Source organism: Heptranchias perlo, chromosome 18 (genome assembly GCF_035084215.1).
Source record: "Heptranchias perlo isolate sHepPer1 chromosome 18, sHepPer1.hap1, whole genome shotgun sequence".
In the NCBI taxonomy this organism is placed as follows: Eukaryota; Metazoa; Chordata; class Chondrichthyes; order Hexanchiformes; family Hexanchidae; genus Heptranchias; species Heptranchias perlo.
Window position 1 is genome coordinate 18,044,287 of NC_090342.1, and position 19,611 is coordinate 18,063,897.

The 19,611-nt window shown below is 41.8% G+C and overlaps 1 protein-coding gene across 3 annotated transcripts in view; it reads right to left on the minus strand.

Moving 5' to 3' along the window:
• The window catches only part of lrriq1 (leucine-rich repeats and IQ motif containing 1), a 175,983-nt gene that overhangs the window by 148,068 nt on the left and 8,304 nt on the right, over positions 1–19,611 (minus strand). For 2 of the 3 annotated variants that reach the window (XM_067999455.1, XM_067999454.1), the window contains exons 3-8: positions 16,090–16,195; positions 14,678–14,772; positions 12,330–12,453; positions 8,459–8,682; positions 4,400–4,474; positions 1,067–2,341 (exon numbers count right to left, since the gene is read on the minus strand). In XM_067999455.1, the coding sequence (XP_067855556.1) occupies positions 1,067–2,341; positions 4,400–4,474; positions 8,459–8,682; positions 12,330–12,453; positions 14,678–14,772; positions 16,090–16,195 (1,899 nt within the window). Of the gene's footprint in view, positions 1–1,066; positions 2,342–4,399; positions 4,475–8,458; positions 8,683–12,329; positions 12,454–14,677; positions 14,773–16,089; positions 16,196–19,611 lie in introns of those variants that run through there. The other variant, XM_067999456.1, reaches the window with a different exon arrangement.

Consider the following 19,611-nt stretch of genomic DNA (forward strand, 5'->3'; position numbering starts at 1 on the left):
TCCCCTTGACCAATCAAATTGCAGCTTTTTTGACAAGCTGTGAAAGGTTTCTGCAAGCTCCAACGTAAAATCCAGGAAGTGAACACTAAAATCATTATAGACAGCGAAAAAAAAAGGTAAGAGATAATCGAATGAAATAAAGGAGACAGAAGGGAAAAGTAAAAAAAAATTGTGAAAATTTTTCAATGACCAAAAACTATTAAAATGAGTAATGAGACTCCACATTTTTAAAAGTTAATTTGTAGTTGTTTGGCACTCATTAAAACTCATTGCGCTGTTAAAACTTAGTTTAGACCTGGTATTTTTAAGCTGTTTTGTGGTGATATTACTTACTTTCCAGCTGGGCTGATGAGCAAGTTGGTGCTGGTTCAATGATTTCACTGATTCCAGCCAGCGATATCCCTTTAATTCGAAGCTGTCATATCGCCGGACAACCAGGAGGAGAAAGTTCCGGATTTCAGCGTTTCACTGCATATGTGCAAACGCCGGAACTTGCTTCTCCATTTTGCCACTAACAACAGCGAGCGCTGTTGAGCTCACCATTCTTTTTTAATCAATTTCTGGGCCATTGAACTCATCGTCAATTTAGTGAAACTTGATTACAATCCCCTATTACAATAAGCATATTTTCCTAGTTCTTACAAGATTCCCAATCGTCAGTGAAGAAGTTCAGTTTTGATCAGAAGTAGTTGGAGTGAAATGGTGACACAACATAGCGGAGCTATAAAAGACTGCATCTTGAGCGTGGTACAAAACAGATTCACATCTTTGATTCCCCACCCTGAGTTCACGGTCTCAAAATTGCTCCCAAGCAGAGGCCAAATATGTCCCCACAAAGATGAAAGTTTTTTTTTAAAATTAAGAATCACTCACAAGCCTTCTAATAATGGACTATAATGTAGCATTGGTGGAGCTTTGTAACCAGGTGTCAGCTTGATAAAGTGTGTAGCATAAGGAGACTCAAAAATAAGTTTTCAAAAAAATACATAAATGAAAAGAATGCCCTCATAAAACAACTAATTTATAATATTGTTGAGGTTCACCAACAATAAAATATGAACTGTACCTGTTGAAGTGAAGCCCAAACCCCCGAGTGCAGTATTACTTCAGGACTCAGAGCAGGCAGTCGGCAGACTGGATTGTGCCGAAGTCTGATTCGTTGCTTCACTTTCTTCCTCTTGTTTTCTCTGCTAATTTTGGACCAAGGAGCACACATTTTCATCCAACTTAGTCTCTTTTGCTCAACATGATCAGGTAACGTGAGTCCTTTGGCTAAGGAGCGCCCCTCTAAATTAAGATTCACACTTTCAGTTATGTTGTGAGCATCAATCAGACCTTCATTATGTAATTTACTGTCATCGGTATTTAATACAGATTTCCCTTCACCTGATTGTCTCCCAGGAAGCCTGTCAGTAACTGCACAAAGACTGACCGTTTGCAGTAAATTAATGTTTTTCGGTATCGTGACACTGAATTCAATTGAAAGTGTATTCTCTGCTGTACTTTTCACTACTTCTCCAGCTGGAAGTTTCATTTCCAGTTTTGTATCTGTAGCCATCTCAACTGTACATTGCCCTACAACTCCATTGTCATTTATGAGAGTGCTGTTTTTCTGTATATTATGAGGCAAGCATGTATTTTCATTCATAGGAACATACACATTTTCTGAACTGTTTTCATCTTGTTTAGGTTCTTTATTCTTAGTTATGTTGGGATTAATATTTCCTTCTTCAATTAGCCGCAGGTCATCTTCCTTCTCAATTTTTTTCTCTTCCCTTTGTTTTAATCCCTCCTTTCTATTTCTTTCTTCCAACAACTTACTTTCTTCTGTCTTTTTCCGTTCTGCTTCTTGTAGTTTTTCTTCCTTTTTCTTTTTCTGTAGCTCTTTTCTTTTCTCTTCTTGCTGCAGTTTTTGTAGTTCCTCTAACTTTAGTTGTCTCTCCTTTTCTAACCTTTGTCGTTCCTGTTCCTTTTTCTTCTCGTATTCAATCTGTCTTTGTTTCTGTTCTTCCCTTTGTAACCTTTTAGCTTCTTCCTGCTTTCTTCCCTCCTCCTCTTCACTCCGTTTTCGTTCTTCTAATTTTCTTTTAATTTTCTCTTCAAAATCTCTCCTTTCTTGTTCCATCCTTAACTGCAGGTCTTTTTTTCTCTTCCTTTCGTCCAGTCTCTCCTTCAATATTGGTGCATACTTTTTATGCACCATATGTGCCCGAAATCTTGCCTGAATTGTTGTTGCTGCTCTGTATTGCAGCTTTTTCACTCGTTTCCTCTGTTTAGCCTGCTCGTCTTCAAAGACCCTTCGCTCCTTATCCATTTTAATTTGCATTGAATGTATTATTTCCTAGGAATTTAAAACATCAATCAAATATTATTGTTTGCACAAATATCATTTTATTCATAATTGGAAAAGTGACAGTTTCTCTTATTTTATCCGGAGTCACCATAACAAGCTGCAGTACCATATCAAGGTTTCATTATTCTTTCATGGTAATTATACAGTAGTATACAAGCTTAATTCTAAAATAATCAACATGAAACTCTGAGAAAGTAACATCATTGATTAAATTATAAATATGTTAATTTGCACAATCAAGTCTTTCCTATTTAAATTTAGTAATATTTTCCATTGTGTAGCCCAGCCTGACAGATGAAAAGTGCGTTTCCCCAGCTGAGTGGGCATCTTGATCCCAGTTCAACAGCTGCAGAGGTATTGAAGGGCCAAAGGCTAGGCACGTGGCACATTGAAAGTGCAACTGTAATTGACTTGGCATGGAGTTTTTTCCAGTGGCGGATGCAGAAGGAAAGGGGTAGAGGAATGTGGGTGGCAACGGATACAAGGACGTAGCTGGAGATGGCCTTGTCTGTAAGAGGCCCCATGAGACGGCAAGGTCAAGAGTGTGTCTGTGAATATGGGTAGGAAAGTTTATATGGAGGGAAAGTTTTAGGGAGGACAGTGAAATCAGTGGAGAGAGGACAAGGTGAGTTGCGATGGAGATTGAAATCACCGAGGATGAGGAGTTGCTCAGTGCAGAAGCAGAGGGAGAAAATGAAGGAGGATATCTTAATTAGAAACTCGGGATGGGGCTTGAGGGGACAGTAGAGAACGAGGAAAGGAGAGGTGAGAGGGATGGAACAAGATGAGGTGTTCGAAGGAGGAGAAGGTGCCAATGGGGGAGGGTGCAAGAAAGAGACCAAGTTGTGATTTGGTGATAAAGGCTACATCGCCACCATGGTAGTTTGGGTAGCGAAGATGTTTAAAAGTATAGCCGGCCAGACAGGCTTCAATAAAGGGCTAGGTGTTGCCACCTTTAAGCCAAGTGTCCATTAAGAGATTTGAAACAATGGCTTATAGTGACACACAGACCAATTTTCTCTCTCTCCTTTGGGGAACCACTTTTGCTCTGTTCTTAGGTAGGAATCTATAATCTAGCATTTTCTGGTACAATGCATTAGTATAACATTGTGCTCCAGCATTGAATAGCCAAATTTCATTTGTGACACTTCTGAAATACTGTTTATCCCAAGAAAAGAGCAATGATTTGTATAATTTAAAAACACCCATGGCAGCAATGTTTTGTACATAATTTTGTAACATTTGTGGTAATGGTTACTGAGTATCAATAACCTATCAACAAACCACAGCATTTTCTTAGTGACATACAATACAGAATGGGTCACCACTATAACAGTCCTGTCTCTTTTACTGGCTGCAAAAAAGTGAAATTGCACAGGCTCACACCACAAAAAACTGCATGACTGAAACTTGGGAACATTTTCAAAAAGTGATGCTCATATTTCCAAAAAATTACAATTTTGAAAATCAAATTGTTATTTAAAACATAATTTAAAAAATGTGTACCAACACAAAAAAGGTGAACAAATAAGGTGCACCTCATCTACTGTACAGTGAACAAAGCAAACTCAGTCACAGGTTAGAATATCTGCAGCATAATAAAGTCATGCAGAATATGTATTCTGGCACCAGAACAACTTTATTTGTATCGTAGGTTCAGCACAAGTAATAGCAATATTAAATTTATACTATGGTTTCCATATTTTTCTTTTCTGTCAATTATTCCTTCCTCTTTCATAGTACTCCCCTTTGTAAAGCCAGGCCTCAAGCTTTTATATGCTACACATATTTAGTTATTTTTGTCTCAACAATAAAAAAACTTAGGATTCGATTAGGATTGTGAAAAAAAGAGACTGTGTATACAATGAATACAAAATTTGAATCAGTATTTTTGAAATATTTTTTAAAAATATATTTAACTCTAGTAGCTCGTTAAGATTCTTCAGTGCATTTAAATTGGGATCACAAAACAACAAACAAAAAAAGAACATTATTTGCTTCTCTGTTGCTTACAAAGGTCACAAAGATGTTACTTTGATCCCTCACCTCGTGATGCTTCAATTCTTGTTCCAGAGCCTCCTGGTCCAGTCTGATTTTCTTTTCTAACTCAGCCTGCTGTTGCTGAATAAAGTATAGAAGATTATAATCTACCTAAACAAAGATGTACTACTTTACAATTAACACAACTTAAACTTATTAGAAAACCTTCAACTGTTTGGTATTTCTCACAAAATACTAAATACTTGAAAGGAAAACATTTTGCAGGATTATGGGGAAAAAGCAGGGAAGTGGGATTAATTGGATAGCTCTTTCAATAAGCCGGCACAGGCACGATAGGCTGAATAGCCTCCTTCTGTGCTGTAACATACTATGATACTAAGAATTGTAAAACAAGTTCTCTTACAGCATGTTCATGATTCCGCTAAAAATACTAAACAGAGAAAATCTTTCTAAACACATTTATAATGCCGTTACCCATAGCGACCAGAAGAACGGCTTAATCTCAACCTCAGAAAAGCATGCTTCCTTCAACAACCATCAATGTGGCCTTACTAAAACGTAGCCAAATTCTGGGCAGATTTATATTGTGGATTTGTATACAAGAATTAGGTTGAAAAAGGTAAGGCTCCCTTCATTAATGGCACTTACAGCGATCACAGAGGAGATGTCTGGGATGGATTCAACCCAAATCCCAGAGGTGAAAGGACTGCATAGAATCCCATTTCACCATACAGTTATTTTCTCATTTGAACATAGGATTGTTAAACTGGTAACAAATCCAATTAAAAGCAAAAAAAAACTATCATGTACAAGCATTCTCAAAAATACATAGCACAGTTCTATAATGTGCAACAATGCAAGGCTAATTTTATTGGCAGCACCAAAAGTCAAATGCAAAGTTAAATGTAACTGATGAAAACATCAGATGAAAACAAATTGATACGCCAAAATAAGCTTGGAAAATCCCATCTGTATTAATTCTTTCAAACATAGGTGGCCTAAATCTAGAAACAATGAAAAAACAATGTTTTTTTGTCACCAACTGTTTTGTCTAAAAGTGTTAACTTCTTGCTGGGGGAATGTTCCAAGGATGAGAGTAATTCCAATACTTCACCCAAGTGTCACTGCTTGACATGCTTGAGCTTTGACAGGAAGTGTCAACCAGCAATTTCACATGGGAGCATCACAACCGAAACCAATCCTGCCAACCCCGTAGATCACGTACACACTCTTCCAGCAGAGTGAGAACCCTAGCTAATTTTTCCCTCCCATCTCCAGAGGTGTTGAGACCATATGTAGCATCTTTAACTCTGCTTTAACTCTGCCCTATCTACATCAACTAGCTCTAACCAGGTCAAATTTCTGACATGCCTGGGCTGTACAGCTCAGCTACTCGCTGGTTAAATGTGCTGACTCATCAGGTGAGCCGAAGCAACAAAGTCTAACCCTTAGAGCACTGGCAGATCTAGAAAAACTCCAAGCTGACTTTTCTTTCAAGTTTTCAGCTCAAATATTATGGGGGTGATTTTAAACACCAAGGACGGGTGGGTTGGGGGCAGGTGGGAGTTGAAAATAGTTGTTTTTCTGGGCCGCAACCGCAAAATTTTCAGACTTTGCATTCCCAGTGGGAAGCCTGTACTTTTACGCGTCAACATTAAACCCGGAAATAAAGCCGGGTTGCGGTCGCGACCCAAAAAACAACTATTTTCAACTCCCATCCACCCCCAACCCACCCGATCTTGGGGTTTAAAATCACCCCCTATAACTCTAAAACTCACCTTAATGTAACAACAAGAAAGCTACTGTCTACTGCGACCACACACAACTGCTATAAACAGGTCCTTGCTTTATACAGATGACCATGAGCAAAGGTTCCAAATTACAACTAAAATAAAAACTAATAAACTTTGAACACTTTACTTCTGCTTGCCGTCTCCCCTTTCTCTATTCGCCTTTCCTCCCCATTGTATCTCTTTCCATTTTATGTTTATTATTTAACTTCACTTTATTTCTATTTAATATAATCTAATTTATATTTTTCTCTTTAAAAGAAAAAGATGTAAGTTTAGAATATTTCCTTACTCTTTATCCAGTGGCTCCTGGGTCCCACCACTTGGAGCTGTGATCTGCATTTAAAAAAATTGCCCTCTGAACGGCTGGGAGGAGGCTGCAAAAGCTGTTTTTTTGCCAGTTCATTCCGCAAAACTCTTGGGAGTGACATGGTCATAGCATAAACAATTTTTGATGCAAAAATTTCTAGCATCAGATGGAAACGCCTACCAATACTAATTCTCTCATCTGCAGCACTGGAAGGTTGAAGTGAACCAAGAAAAAAGCATTAGGAATAACAATTACTGTATAATGTAACAGCACGCCGTTAAACTCAGTGTAACTCTTTCAACTACAACAACAACAATTCATATTTATATAGCGCCTTTAATGTAGTAAAACGTCCCAAGGCGCTTCACTGGAGAGTTATCAAACAAAATTTGACACCGAGCCACGTAAGGAGATATTAGGACAAGCGACCAAAAGTTTGGTGAAAGAGGTAGGTTTTACGGAGCATCTTAAAAGGAGGAGAGAGGTAGAGAGGTGGAGGGGTTTAGGGCGGCAATTCCAGAGCTCAGGGCCGAGGCAGCTGAAGGCACGCCTGCCAAAGGTAGAACGATTAAAATCGGGGATGCGCAAGAGGCAAGAATTGGAGGAGCGCAGAGATCTCGGCGGCTTGTAGGGCTGGAGGAGGTTACAGAGATAAGGAAGGGCGAGGCCATGATGGAATTTGAAAACAAGGATAAGAATTTTAAAATCAGTGCATTCCCAGACCGGGAGCCAATGTAGGTTAGTGAGCACAGGGCTGATGGGTAAATGGGACTTGGTGCGAGTTAGGATATGGGCAGCAGAGTTTTGGACGAGCTCAAATTTATGGAGGGTGGAAGATCGGAGGCCGGCCAGGACAGAGGTAACAAAGGCACGGATGAGGGTGTCAGCAGCCGATGAGCTGAGGCTGGCGCGGAGACGGGTGATGTTATGGAGGTGGAAGTAGGCGGTCTTACTGATGGAGCGGATATGTGGTCCGAAGCTCATCTCAGGGTCAAATAGGATGCCAAGGTTGCGAACGGTCTGATTCAGCCTCACACAGTGGCCAGGGAGAGGGATGGAGTCGAAGGCTAGGAAACAGGGTTTGCGATGGGGACCAAAGATAATGGCTTCAGTCTTCCCAATATTTAGTTGGAGGAAATTTTTGCTCATCCAGTACTGGATGTCGGAGAAGCAGTGTGACAAATGAGAGACAGTAGAGGGGTCGAGAGAGGTGGTGGTGAGGTAGAGCTGGGTGTCATCAGCGTACATGTGGAATCTGACATTGTGTTTTCAGATGATGTCGCCGAGAGGCAGCATGTAGATGAGAAATAGGAGAAGGCCAAGGATAGATCCTTGGGGAACTCCAGAGGTAACGGTGTGGGAGCGTGAAGAGAAGCCATTGCAGGTAATTCTCTGGCTACGACTGGATAGATAAGAATGGAACCAGGCGAGCGCAGTCCCACCCAGCTGGATGACAGAGGAGAGGCGTTGGAGGAGAATGGTGTGGTCAACCCTGTCAAAGGCTACAGGCAAGTCAAGAAGGATGAAGAGGGATAGTTCACCCTGGTCACAGTCACATAGGATGTCATTTATCGGAATTTGCTTTTATTCTGCTCCATTTTTTTTTCCAGAATGCAAACACAAAAGTCTAATTTACAGCCAATTCTCTTTGGGCAGAGATCTCAAAATGACAGGATATTCTGGTTGTTTAGAATTTATCTTTGAATGTTTATTTTAATAACATCAATCAACAGATTCAGTTGAAGAAGGCCCTTGGTCAATCTGATCTCATTCTCCTATCATCTTCCCAATGCAACAACTATTAGTACAGTACTGTGGTGGGGCGGAAACCCGATTGGAGGGATTTAAACATGGAGTTATGGGTAATATGGGCAAGGATTTGGGAGACGACAACACGTTCAAGGACTTGAGGGGAAAGTGAGGTTGAAGATCAGGTGGTACTTTGCAAGGACAGAGGGGTCAAGAGCGGGGTTTTTTGAGGAGGGGGTGATGATGGCAGATTACCTTCCTCTCCTCTGTCAGTTTCTCCAGTTTTTCTTCAAATTGCCGCTGTCTACTCTTGGCTCTTTCCTCTGCCTCCTCCACCTGCTTCTTCTCTCTTTCCCTTTGTTCCATCAGCTCTGCCAGCTTTGTTTTCTGTAGCTCTTTTTCTTCTATCTCCCAATGCTGCAGTGTCAGCCAGCATCTCTCCTCCACCTCTTTGCACTCACAAGTTATAGCATCATCATCTAAAGAAAAATAATTTATCGGAATTTGCTTTTATTCTGCTCCATTTTTTTTCCAGAATGCAAACACAAAAGTCTAATTTACAGCCAATTCTCTTTGGGCAGAGATCTCAAAATGACAGGATATTCTGGTTGTTTAGAATTTATCTTTGAATGTTTATTTTAATAACATCAATCAACAGATTCAGTTGAAGAAGGCCCTTGGTCAATCTGATCTCATTCTCCTATCATCTTCCCAATGCAACATCTATTTGTACAATTAAAAAGAAAAATCTGCAAATGCTGGAAATCTACAATAAAAGAAATGCTGGAAAGACACCGCGAGCCTGACTGTAATGAGAAAAGATGAGTCAACATGTTGGGTGTAGACTCTTGGCAGCTCTGGAAACTGAGATAAATAAGCCTGTTAAATAGGACTGAACAAACAAAAATTGAGGGTGAGGGGAAAAAAAAGATAACATCCATGGGTCAAAAGTAAGGACTCATGTCACACAGAGAAATAAATGGGATAAAAGGTCAGTAAAAAGTTTTTTTGGAAAAGCTGGAAAGAGATGAAAACGGGTGAGTAAGACGAGATCTTCTCAGTGGGGCAACTAAAAGGCATAGTTTTACTAATGCCCTCCACCACTGTGACAATTTCATATTCTCTGGCCCCAATCATCTGTCTTTATTAACATTGATATACGACACCTGATGATGTGTTAAATCTCATGTGGTGCATTTCGACTTCCAGAATTTTTTTTTTTAAACTTTCTCACAATAGACTGTTGCATAAATTCAAAACAGTGGAAATTCAAGATGAAACCTAGGGAAATTAGATGAAAGAAAGCAGCAGATACTTGTTACCAAGGTATCTATGCCCTAAGCTCTGGAATTCCCTCCCTAAACCTCTCCGCCTCTCCATCTCTCTCTCTCCTTTATTTTCGCTTCTTAAAACCTGCCTCTTTGACCAAGCTGTCCTAATACCTCCTTATGTGGCTCGGTGTCAAATTCTGTTTGATAACACTCCTGTGAAGCGCCTTGCAACGTTTTACTATGTTAAAGGCGCTATATAAATGCAAGTTGTTGTTGTTGGTGGAGTGATGTGTGTGGGGGGTGGGGGGTGAGAACTGAATGGAGCACTCCATGCTAGGAACCCTAGTATTTCTAATTTACATCAAGGACATGCATTTAAAAAGTCAATGCAAAGTGCTCAGGTTTTCAGATTATTCCAAGCTAGTAGATGTGGGTGAGGAAAAGTTGTGTTAGGGAAGTAGCCAGAGACCTTCAGAAGGAGTTAGAGAAAATCAGTAAATGGACAAAAAAAATAGCAGCTGAAATTTAACTCAGGTACTGGATGATTTCCTGTAGTGTTGCATTGGGGGAGTCAAGACCAAGTGTAGTCTTAAGGTAAAGTGGAGCTAAGATACGCAGATGTAATTCAATCCTCATTTTACAGTCATTCGTTCTTCTTTACTTTTGTTTAATACTTTGATTTGATATTATTTATAGTTAAATAGCAAAACTTACAGCAATTTGAGAAGCAGAGAAATACAGTCAGTTGTGGCATTGGAGTTTCTCTGCAGTACAAACTGATTAGTTGGGACACAAAACTGAGGTACGACAGCACCACCACTGGTGGGTGAGTGCTATTACAATGTGACGAGTTTACACAGGCAGTTTCCATTGTAACGGAATTTATAATGAAAAAAGCAGACAAAAAAAGTGTGGCAAATATGCGACAACAGGAAGCAAGGTTTGTAGATAGAAAGTGCATGGAGATCTCAGATTTTTAATCCATCACAGATAAATGTAAGATACTAAACACCAAAAGAAATAATGGACAGCATACTTTAAGGTGATCGACAAAAAGAGCCAGAGGCGACATCAGGAAACATTTTTTACGCAGCGACTTGTAATGATCTGAAATGCACTGCCTGAAAGGGTGGTGGAAGCAGATTCAATAGTAACTTTCAAAAAGGAATTAGATAAATACTCGGAAGGGAAAACATTTACAGGGCTATGAGGAAAGAGCAGGGGAATGGGACTAATTGGATAGCTCTTTCGAAGAGCCAGCACAGGCACGACGGGCCGAATGGCCTCCTCCTGTGCTGTACCCACTATGTTACAAGTTCTATCAGCAGTATAAAAATAGCTAAAGTTGAGGTTGGAAGATATCTGGCAGTATTAATAAGTTCACCATTTAGCATGGCACAGTACAGTGGAGGAGCAATTAACAAGTCAAAGAGTACGAAAAGTCAAAGGAAGTTATGCTAAAACAGTATCGTGCTCTGGTCAGACTACACCTCGAGTACTGTGTCCAGGCTTGGTCACCAAGACAAAACAGAAACACTCAAACCCTGGACAGTCAAGAACAACAAGGTGGTCCTTGAGCATCGGTGAACTGAGCTAGGAGAGCAGATTAGAAAAACTGGGACACTCTAGCTTTGAAGGAAGGTGATAATGGGGGCCTTGTAGAAGGAAATCAAGATGTCAAATGAAATAGAAAAGGTAAATCCATAGCATTATTTCAAGGTGAACTAAGACAGTACATCAAGGGGCTTAGGTTCAAACTGGTGAAGGGTAAATTTAGGATGAATGTACAGAAAGATTTCTTCACGCAAACACTTGAAATTTATTTCTAGGAAGAGTAAGGCGACAAAAGCTTTAGTCATTCAATAGCCTATTGGATGGCATGATGGGGGCACAGTAGGATTGTTTTTTTTGGATGGATGAGCTAAAATGGACCAAATAACTTTCTGCATCTTGTCATCGCATGAATTACATTAATTTTATGCACAAGCTGCACCAACCGCAGCAGGATTATATCGTGCAAGCAGAAACTGAAAACAGGTTGTTTAAACCTTAATGTTCTACACCACTAAAGGTCAATTACACTAGCCATCTGACTACCTGTGTCAGCTGTGGCTCAGTGGTACCACTCTCACCTCTAAGTCAGAAGGTTGTGGGTTCAAGTCCCACTCCAGAGACTCGAGCACAAAATCTAGACTGACACTCGAGTGCACTGCTGCACTGTTGGAGGTGCCATCCTTCAGATGAGACGTTAAACTGAGGCCCCATCTGACCTTTCAGGACGATGTAAAAGATCCGATGGCACTATTTCGAAGAAGAGCAAGGGAGCTCTCTCTGGTGTCCTGGCCAATATTTAACCCTCAACCAACATCGCTGAAACACACTATCTGGTCATTATCGCATTGCTGTTTGTGGGACCTTGCTGTGCGCAAATTGGCTGCTGCGTTTCCTACGTTACAACAGTGACTACACTTCAAAACCACTTCATTGGCTGTAAAACGTTTTGGGATGTCCTGAGGTTGTGAAAGGCGCTATATAAATGCAAGTCTTTCTTTCTTTATACCACTGAACATTCTACTCTTTTCAAATGTATTTAGTTTGAGAGTAATCCAAACTGTTGTCCTTTCACAATGTAAAACACTAAAATTTTGACTGCAGGGATTACAGTAATCCCACATTCTATAAATAGTAGGTGATATCTTAACAGACTTGGAAGCTTTTAGTCTTCATACATTGCTTCAAAAATATGTAGGTATTTTCATGTGGTGCTTAATTGCTCATTTGAGAAATAATTCATCAGAATTGTTAAGGATATAGAAATACCACTTAAGTAATAAATACATAACTTAAGTGTTTACCTGAAATTGTCTCATCTCCGACGGGCCGATTAGCTGCCTCCACTTGAAAACTGGGGCTTATGTTCTTTTGGGGTTCGATGTGAGTCTGTTCTCTTTGTTCTTCATCCTCTATTTGGGCCAGTATCTGAAGAAACCAATCAAAAGTTGTTGTTTTTTATGTCCACTATTTCTGCTGTCTTAAATTACAGTAGAATACCAATATTCTACAGTTCAAACCAGTTAACAGGCTCCAATTTCTGGTATATTAATACGTTCTTCTTGCAGTATAATCCTGCCTGATCCGAAAGCTCTGATTTTTAAAACACCTAACCATTCACCAGTTGCATTTTTCATGTAGTGTTTACTCCTGCATTCCCCTAGTGCCCTATTGGGGCAAATGCTCCTCTGCCAAAACCGCATGTCTCCAGGATCATCCTGGAGAGCCAAGATAATTTCTGGTTTCTTTTCTCCACTACCAACCATCTCGTTAAACCCATCTCCCCTGCCCACCCCCCAACCCTCCAACAACAAGTGCAAGGATCTCATGGACTTCTTTATTACTAAGATTGAGACCATCCATTCAGCTGCTTTTACTACTTCTCCATGTCCACTACATGTAATTCGAATCCAGCATCTCACACATACCATGTCCTCTCTACATAATGACAATAGCACTGTGTGTGCAGGGAATGGGTCACAATATCAACAAAACACTGCAGAAGATTTACCATCTTCATCCAACCAGAGTCCCTGTGACATTAAACAACCATATTGATTAAATAATTTTTAAATTATCTTTTTAAGAAAAAAGGACCTATGGTAGTAGTGGGAAAGACAGTGGGATTCAACTGGTTACAACATTCATCAAAGGAGCAGATCAAACTCAAATCAAATAATTATTTGATTGCTTGCGCCTATATTAAATAAATATCATGTCCAATGGTGCCCCAAAGTATATCCTCTGTAAAACCAGCAGCCATATCCATCTTGACTCCACTTGAACACAGTATATAAATATTAAAAATAAGTGGAAGCCAAAACAGTGTTTTAACAACATAATGAACAGTGTGTTGTTCTATCATTTTCCACTGAAGTTTGTTACACCAAACATAGTACTCAGTCACCATGCTTCCTCCTTTGGTTTTGAAGGGAGGATAGACTGTGCTACAGGTTTTTTCACAAACCATTGTTAACAGCACTCTGTGGTCAAACAGTGGAAACGGAACACTTCTTTCCTTCATAGTCCTCCATTCAATAGCCACAAAACCGGCAGAGATCATCCAAATAAGGCTAGGGAACTTAAGTGTCAGTTAAGGCTAGAATTCACACGGAAGAATCTGTTACTTAGAGCCAGGCTTTAATCACAAATATTTGTTATATTGGTTTTCATGTGGAAATGTCACTAAACTGCAAAAGGTTTTTAAAAAATTATATTTAAGTAGAACTTCAAAACTGAAAATAACTATCCATGAACACAGAGATAAATGCATAAAGAGGTGTTAGTCCGAGTGTCAGTTTATATTTCACTTTATATTTCTACTCAAGATGGAGTGAGAAAAGCTCTGGGATTCAGGGAAACATGCTGCATAACCACTCAGCCGTTCTTTGCATATCCTATGAATGTTGTGCATAAGAATTTCCACATCAATTTCTGACACTGACACTGCAGATCTATTTAAGCATGTTGCTTGTTACACTGAGGGACAGAGTAATAGTCGGGAGTACACTAAGTCCTTTCAATGGCTTTAACCAGCATTAATTTTGAGCTTTTTAAAGAATAGTGACGATATAAAACCAAAATTCTTCAGCTGTGCTGCACTGTATGAATGAAACAAGCATGGCGCAAATGTTATTTAATAAACACGAAGCAAAAAAAAATGTTCCAACTGCAGCAATCCAAGTATGCAGCTATATCAGGTGATATGTAATTCTTGAACTTGTAATACACAATGGGCAGAACTGTCAACTTTGGCGGGGGTATGAAATGGACGGTAGCGATTGGGCACCCATTATACACTCCACCCGGTTCTCCTTTCCATCGACTTCAATAGAAAGGAAAACCGGGTGGGATGTCGAGCAGGCAGCCGATCTGTTACTGCCTGCTTTACATCTCCGCCAAAGTTGAAAGTTCCGCCCAGCATCTCAGAACTAAATTGCTACAATTAGTAACAAAGTCCAGGGCAGTTTTGTCTTGACCACCGTTCTCAGTGCTGAAGAGCTGTGATTGATGTGATGATCTTCAAGTTTAAAATCAAATAAATCACTTAGTAACACGGTGCTGCTGCCATCACACTACAACCACCCCCTAGCACAAAAGGCAAATTCATGTTTGGAGATTTTCCTAAATATGTAAGTAAAATTGGAATTACCCTCTCCTTCAGGTTTAAAGGCTCCTCACCAAACTCTGTAGCCAATTCGGTGAACATTTCTAATCCAGAATAACCACGAATAGTATAAACAGCATCTGGAAAAACATTTAAAGATCCCTCTAAGTACAAGCAATTGACTGCATTAAAAGGGATTATTTAAAACAATATGGAAGATACCTGTGCAAACATCATATTCTGAGGCTGTAAATACCGGTCGCAAGAAGAACTTGTGGGGACAGTGTACAGAATATTGATAGAGCCTAAAGACTGTGCTTTATTAGTAACTTAATAATATTTTGTAAACAATTAATCCAAGTCAAACTCAAATGTCTCTGTTGCAGTTCTGTAGCCTTTACTGACTGCTATTTCAGTCAAAGCTTAAGGGTTCAAATTGCATATTAGCTTTAATATTGGCACAGGCTCGATGGGCCGAATGGCCTCCTTCTGTGTTGTATCCATTCTATGATTTAAACACACCTTTCTTTATATCATACATATTTGGCCAAAATAACTACCCAATGATAACAGGTAGCTAATATACAGCTCATGAATGATTCTATTGTAGTTGAGCCTTAAGGCATGAAATAACAACGAATCAAGAAAGGCCTCTAACCCATTTGCGACAGCTGAAGGCCAGACCCAGTTGAATTTTGGATATTCATAGGCTCATAATTCTGTTTATACACTAGATTTTCCATCCAATGACTATGAATGGACAGGAATCTAGCCTTATATTCTCAATCTTATAGCTATTAAAGGACAGCACATTACAACTAAAAGAAAAAGATGAAACTACTACGAGTAAAAATAACTACAATGCAGTAAACTTCAAAGTAATCCCTACACAGTCTTGAGCCTTGACAAAATTTGATAAATAAAACATTTTCGCATAGAAAGAAAAAATTCTTACAAGCTGTTCATTTCTTCCTATACTGTCCTTGAACGCTTCTGGATTATATAAAGTTTAACTCCTTTGACTTTATCCAGCTGCTACCGAATGTGTGTAATAAAGTCAGAACAACTTACAATAACTTCATCAATGTAGCCCTAGAATTTTATTATGTTGCAGAATGTTTCTTCTATTGAGAATATAAAAATTGAGAATGTAAAAAAGGAGTGAAAAGTTTTTTTTAAATTTAAAATGTAGTGTTCCCTCCTCCCCTCAAAGAGTACCATTTCATACATCTTCAAGTCAGATAGAGTGACAGACTGTGGGAGCAAGTTAAGCAAAATGTTTTTAATATCTATTTTTGTTCGGCAAAATGCCATTTGTCAAATCATAATACTGTTAATGCCAATTAAAGGACACAACTTCTTTAAGAACTTGCACAATACAGTTATGTCACTTTCAAACTGATCTTTAGTAGGAAAGCGTGGGAACGGATTTGGCAGCCTCATATAAATGTACTTACACTCGGGTTGCTCTAAATCCTGGAGAATCAGCTTTTCCACATTTTCACCTCTTTGCTTCATTCGCTCCAAGCAACAAAGGACAGATTCGGGTAAATCATCTGAGTCCTAAAACATGAATGACTGCAGTTCTCAAATTTACTTAAATATTTGTGTCCCTAAAACATTTAAAAGGCCAGCAGCATAATTAATCATTCAATAACACCAACAGTACTCTCCAATATACTACAATACATCTATGAAAACATGTTTTAAACTATGCTCCTGATTTGTACCAAATATAAACATTAAAAAAAACAATTACAGCATTAGGGAATTATTAACTGGAAATTTCAGTTCTGTATAAATCAACCCTATTAACTTTACTAATTTATCTGTTCAGGATGTAGTTAAACAGACACATATCTTTCATCCCATTCCTTTTAAAAATGACTATGGGCTTGATTTTCGCACCCCCGAGCGGGTGCGTTCGTGGCGGGGAGGCTTCGAAAATCGGGGATTCCCGGGGTGGGTCCGGAGCCTGGCTCCAAACCGCACACTTCCGGGTTCCCCAGTGACGCTTTGACATGCGCGTGCAGCCCCCGCACGTGGGACTCCCGCTGGCAATTAAAGCCAGCGGGGTGCCACTTGAAGTAATTAAACAGGTACTTCAGGTCCTTTTCCAGACCTGGGGCCCGATATTACCATGGCGGCGGGTTTGCAGCGGGGGGTCGATTGGGCACGTGGGTAACGTGGCGGTGAAATCAGACTGCCCCGCTGGATTGGATCCACTTACCTAATCTTCCGGGTTCCCCGCTGCTGAGCTGCGCGGCGGGCGGACTGCGCATGCGCAGTAAGGTCTGTCAGCTGGAGCAGCCCTATTTAAAGGGGCAGTCCTCCACTGACTAATGCTGCAAGAAATAGGAAAAATTACAGCATGGAGCAGCCCAGGGGGAAGGCTGCTCCCAGGTTAATGATGCCTCACTCCAGCTCTTATTGGATGGGGTGAGGAGGAGGGGGGAGGACAGAGATCTTCCCCCCGGCGGGCGGGAGGAAGCGGCCTGTCTCTGCCACCAAGAAGGCCTGGCTCGAGGTGGCAGAGGTCACCTGCACCACCAACATATCGCCCACCTGCATACAGTGCAGGAGGCGCTGCAATGACCTAAGTAGGTCAGCCAAAGTGAGTACACTTACTCATTCCCCTACACTCCCTCTGCCACATCACCGCCCCCACCCCACATCTTCTTCTGCACAGCCAACACTACTCTGTTACATCACTCCTCATACCCACTCAAACCTCATCCTCATCTTACCTGCACTTACTCACCTCGCCAGTACTCATCCCGCCACTACCACTCAACCCAATCCTCATACAATCTCATAGCTCTATCTCATACTCACCCTCTCATGCATCTCTTTCACGGTCAGCCTCACTCAACCTGCCACTACCTGTGCTGCAGCCACAGGGCATGCATCACATATGTGCAGTAGGAAGTGTAAGGTAAACGTGTCGTGAGCATGAAGGGGATGCACAAGGGTGTTTGAGGGTTTGTCATAGTTTTTACTTATATTTAATTTCTGATCACCTCACATTACATATTATATTGGCACCACTACTGCCACGTCTTTGCGAATCTTGTCTGGTTTGTGCAAGAATGCCCTTTCCTGAGGATCACAATGAAGACCCACAACTGATGCCACCCATTGTGTCACTGCAGAGTGGGTGTAGGTGTATTTGCAGGGCTCTTTTGTGCAGACGACTGAGAGACATCGGCGATGTCCCCGGTGGCACCCTGGAAGGATGCGGAGGAGAAGTTGTTGAGGGCAGTGGTGACTTTGACAGCGACAGGTAAGAAGATGGTGCTCGGGCCAGCTGGGAGCCGCTCGGCATGAAGGAGACTGCAGATGTCCACAACGACATGTCGAGTGACTCTGAGCCTCCGTGTTCACTGCTGCTCAGAGAGGTCAGGGAAGCTGAGCCTCGGTCTGTGGACCCTGTGGCGAGGGTAGTGCCCTCTGCCACGCATCTCTCTCTGCGGTTGCCCTCCCTTCTGCTGTGCAGGTGGATGTGTCACAGCACTGTGTTGTTGAGCTCCACGTGTCAGAGGTGGACGGTGTGGCCGGCGAAGCTGGTGATGCTGTTCGTCCTTCTAGGAGGTCATGACTGCAGCTACGGCGGCCCCCATCCGGAAGATGTATATCTGAGGGGGTCCACAGGGTATGTACATGTGTCTGGACACCGGGGTAAGTGTGCCAGTTGGTGAATTTTATTGTTAGGAGGAGGGTGGTGGAGGCCAAACTTTGTCCAAAGTAACAGAGTGGCCTCCTGCAATGACTGAGGGTCTCCCCCTCACAACCTGTCAAATGGACATTTCCAGCTGCCACAGGCTGATGGCTGCAACACGTCCATTTGAACTGGGAGTGTTTCCCCCAGTACGGGAAACAGTCCCAGTTGTTTGCAAAATCCCACCCCTCCTAAAATATCATGTTAATCAGGTCTCTAAATGACCTGAAATACCTAAATAAATATCTTAAGTGGCACCCCGCCGGCTTTAATTGCCGGCGGGAGTCCCACATGCGGGGGCTGTACGCGCATGTGAGCGTGTCAGTGGGAAACCCGGAAGTGGGCGGGTTGGAGCCGGGATCCCGACCCGCCCCGCCCCGGGAATCCCCGATTTTCGCAGCCCCCCCGCCATCGATCGGGTACGAAAATCGAGCCCCTGATATTTTAGGAGAGGTGGGATTTTGCAATGAACTGAGACTGTTTTCTGTACTGGGGGAAACACTCCCAGTTCAAATGGACGTGTTGCAACCATCAGCCCGTGGCAGCTGCAAAGGTCCATTTGACAGGTTGGGCCGGGAGTGGGGGGGGGGGGGGGGGGGGGCAGACCCTCACTCGTTGCAGGAGGCCACACTGTCACTTTGGAAAAAGTTTGGCCTCCACCACCCTCCTCTTAACAATAAAATTCACCAACTTGCACACTTACCCCGGTGTCCAGACACATTTACCTACCTTGCGGACCCCCTCAAATGCACATCTTCCGGATGGGGGCCGCCGTAGTTGCAGTCATGACCTCCTTGGAGGATGAACAGCATCACCAGCCTCGACGGCCACGCCGTCCACCTCTGACACATGTAGCTCCACAACACAGTGCTGTAACACATCCACCTGCACAGCAGGAGGGAGGGCAACCGCAGAGAGAATTGCGTCGCAGAAGGCACTACTCTCGCTACAGGGTCTACAGACCGAGGTTCAGCTTCCTGGACCTCTCTGAAGAGCAGTGCATACGGAGGCTCAGAGTCAGTCGCCAGGTAGTCGCGGACATCTGCAGCCCCCTTAATGACGAGCTGCTCCTGAATGGACCGAGCACCATCTTCTTACCCGTCGCTGTCAAAGTCACCACTGCCCTCAACTTCTTCGCCTCCGGATCCTTCCAGGGTGCCACCGGGGACTCTCAGTCGTCTGCACACAAGTGCATAAGGCAGGTCACCGATGGCTTGTTTCACAGGGCCTCGCACTATATCAACTTCCCCATGGATGACCT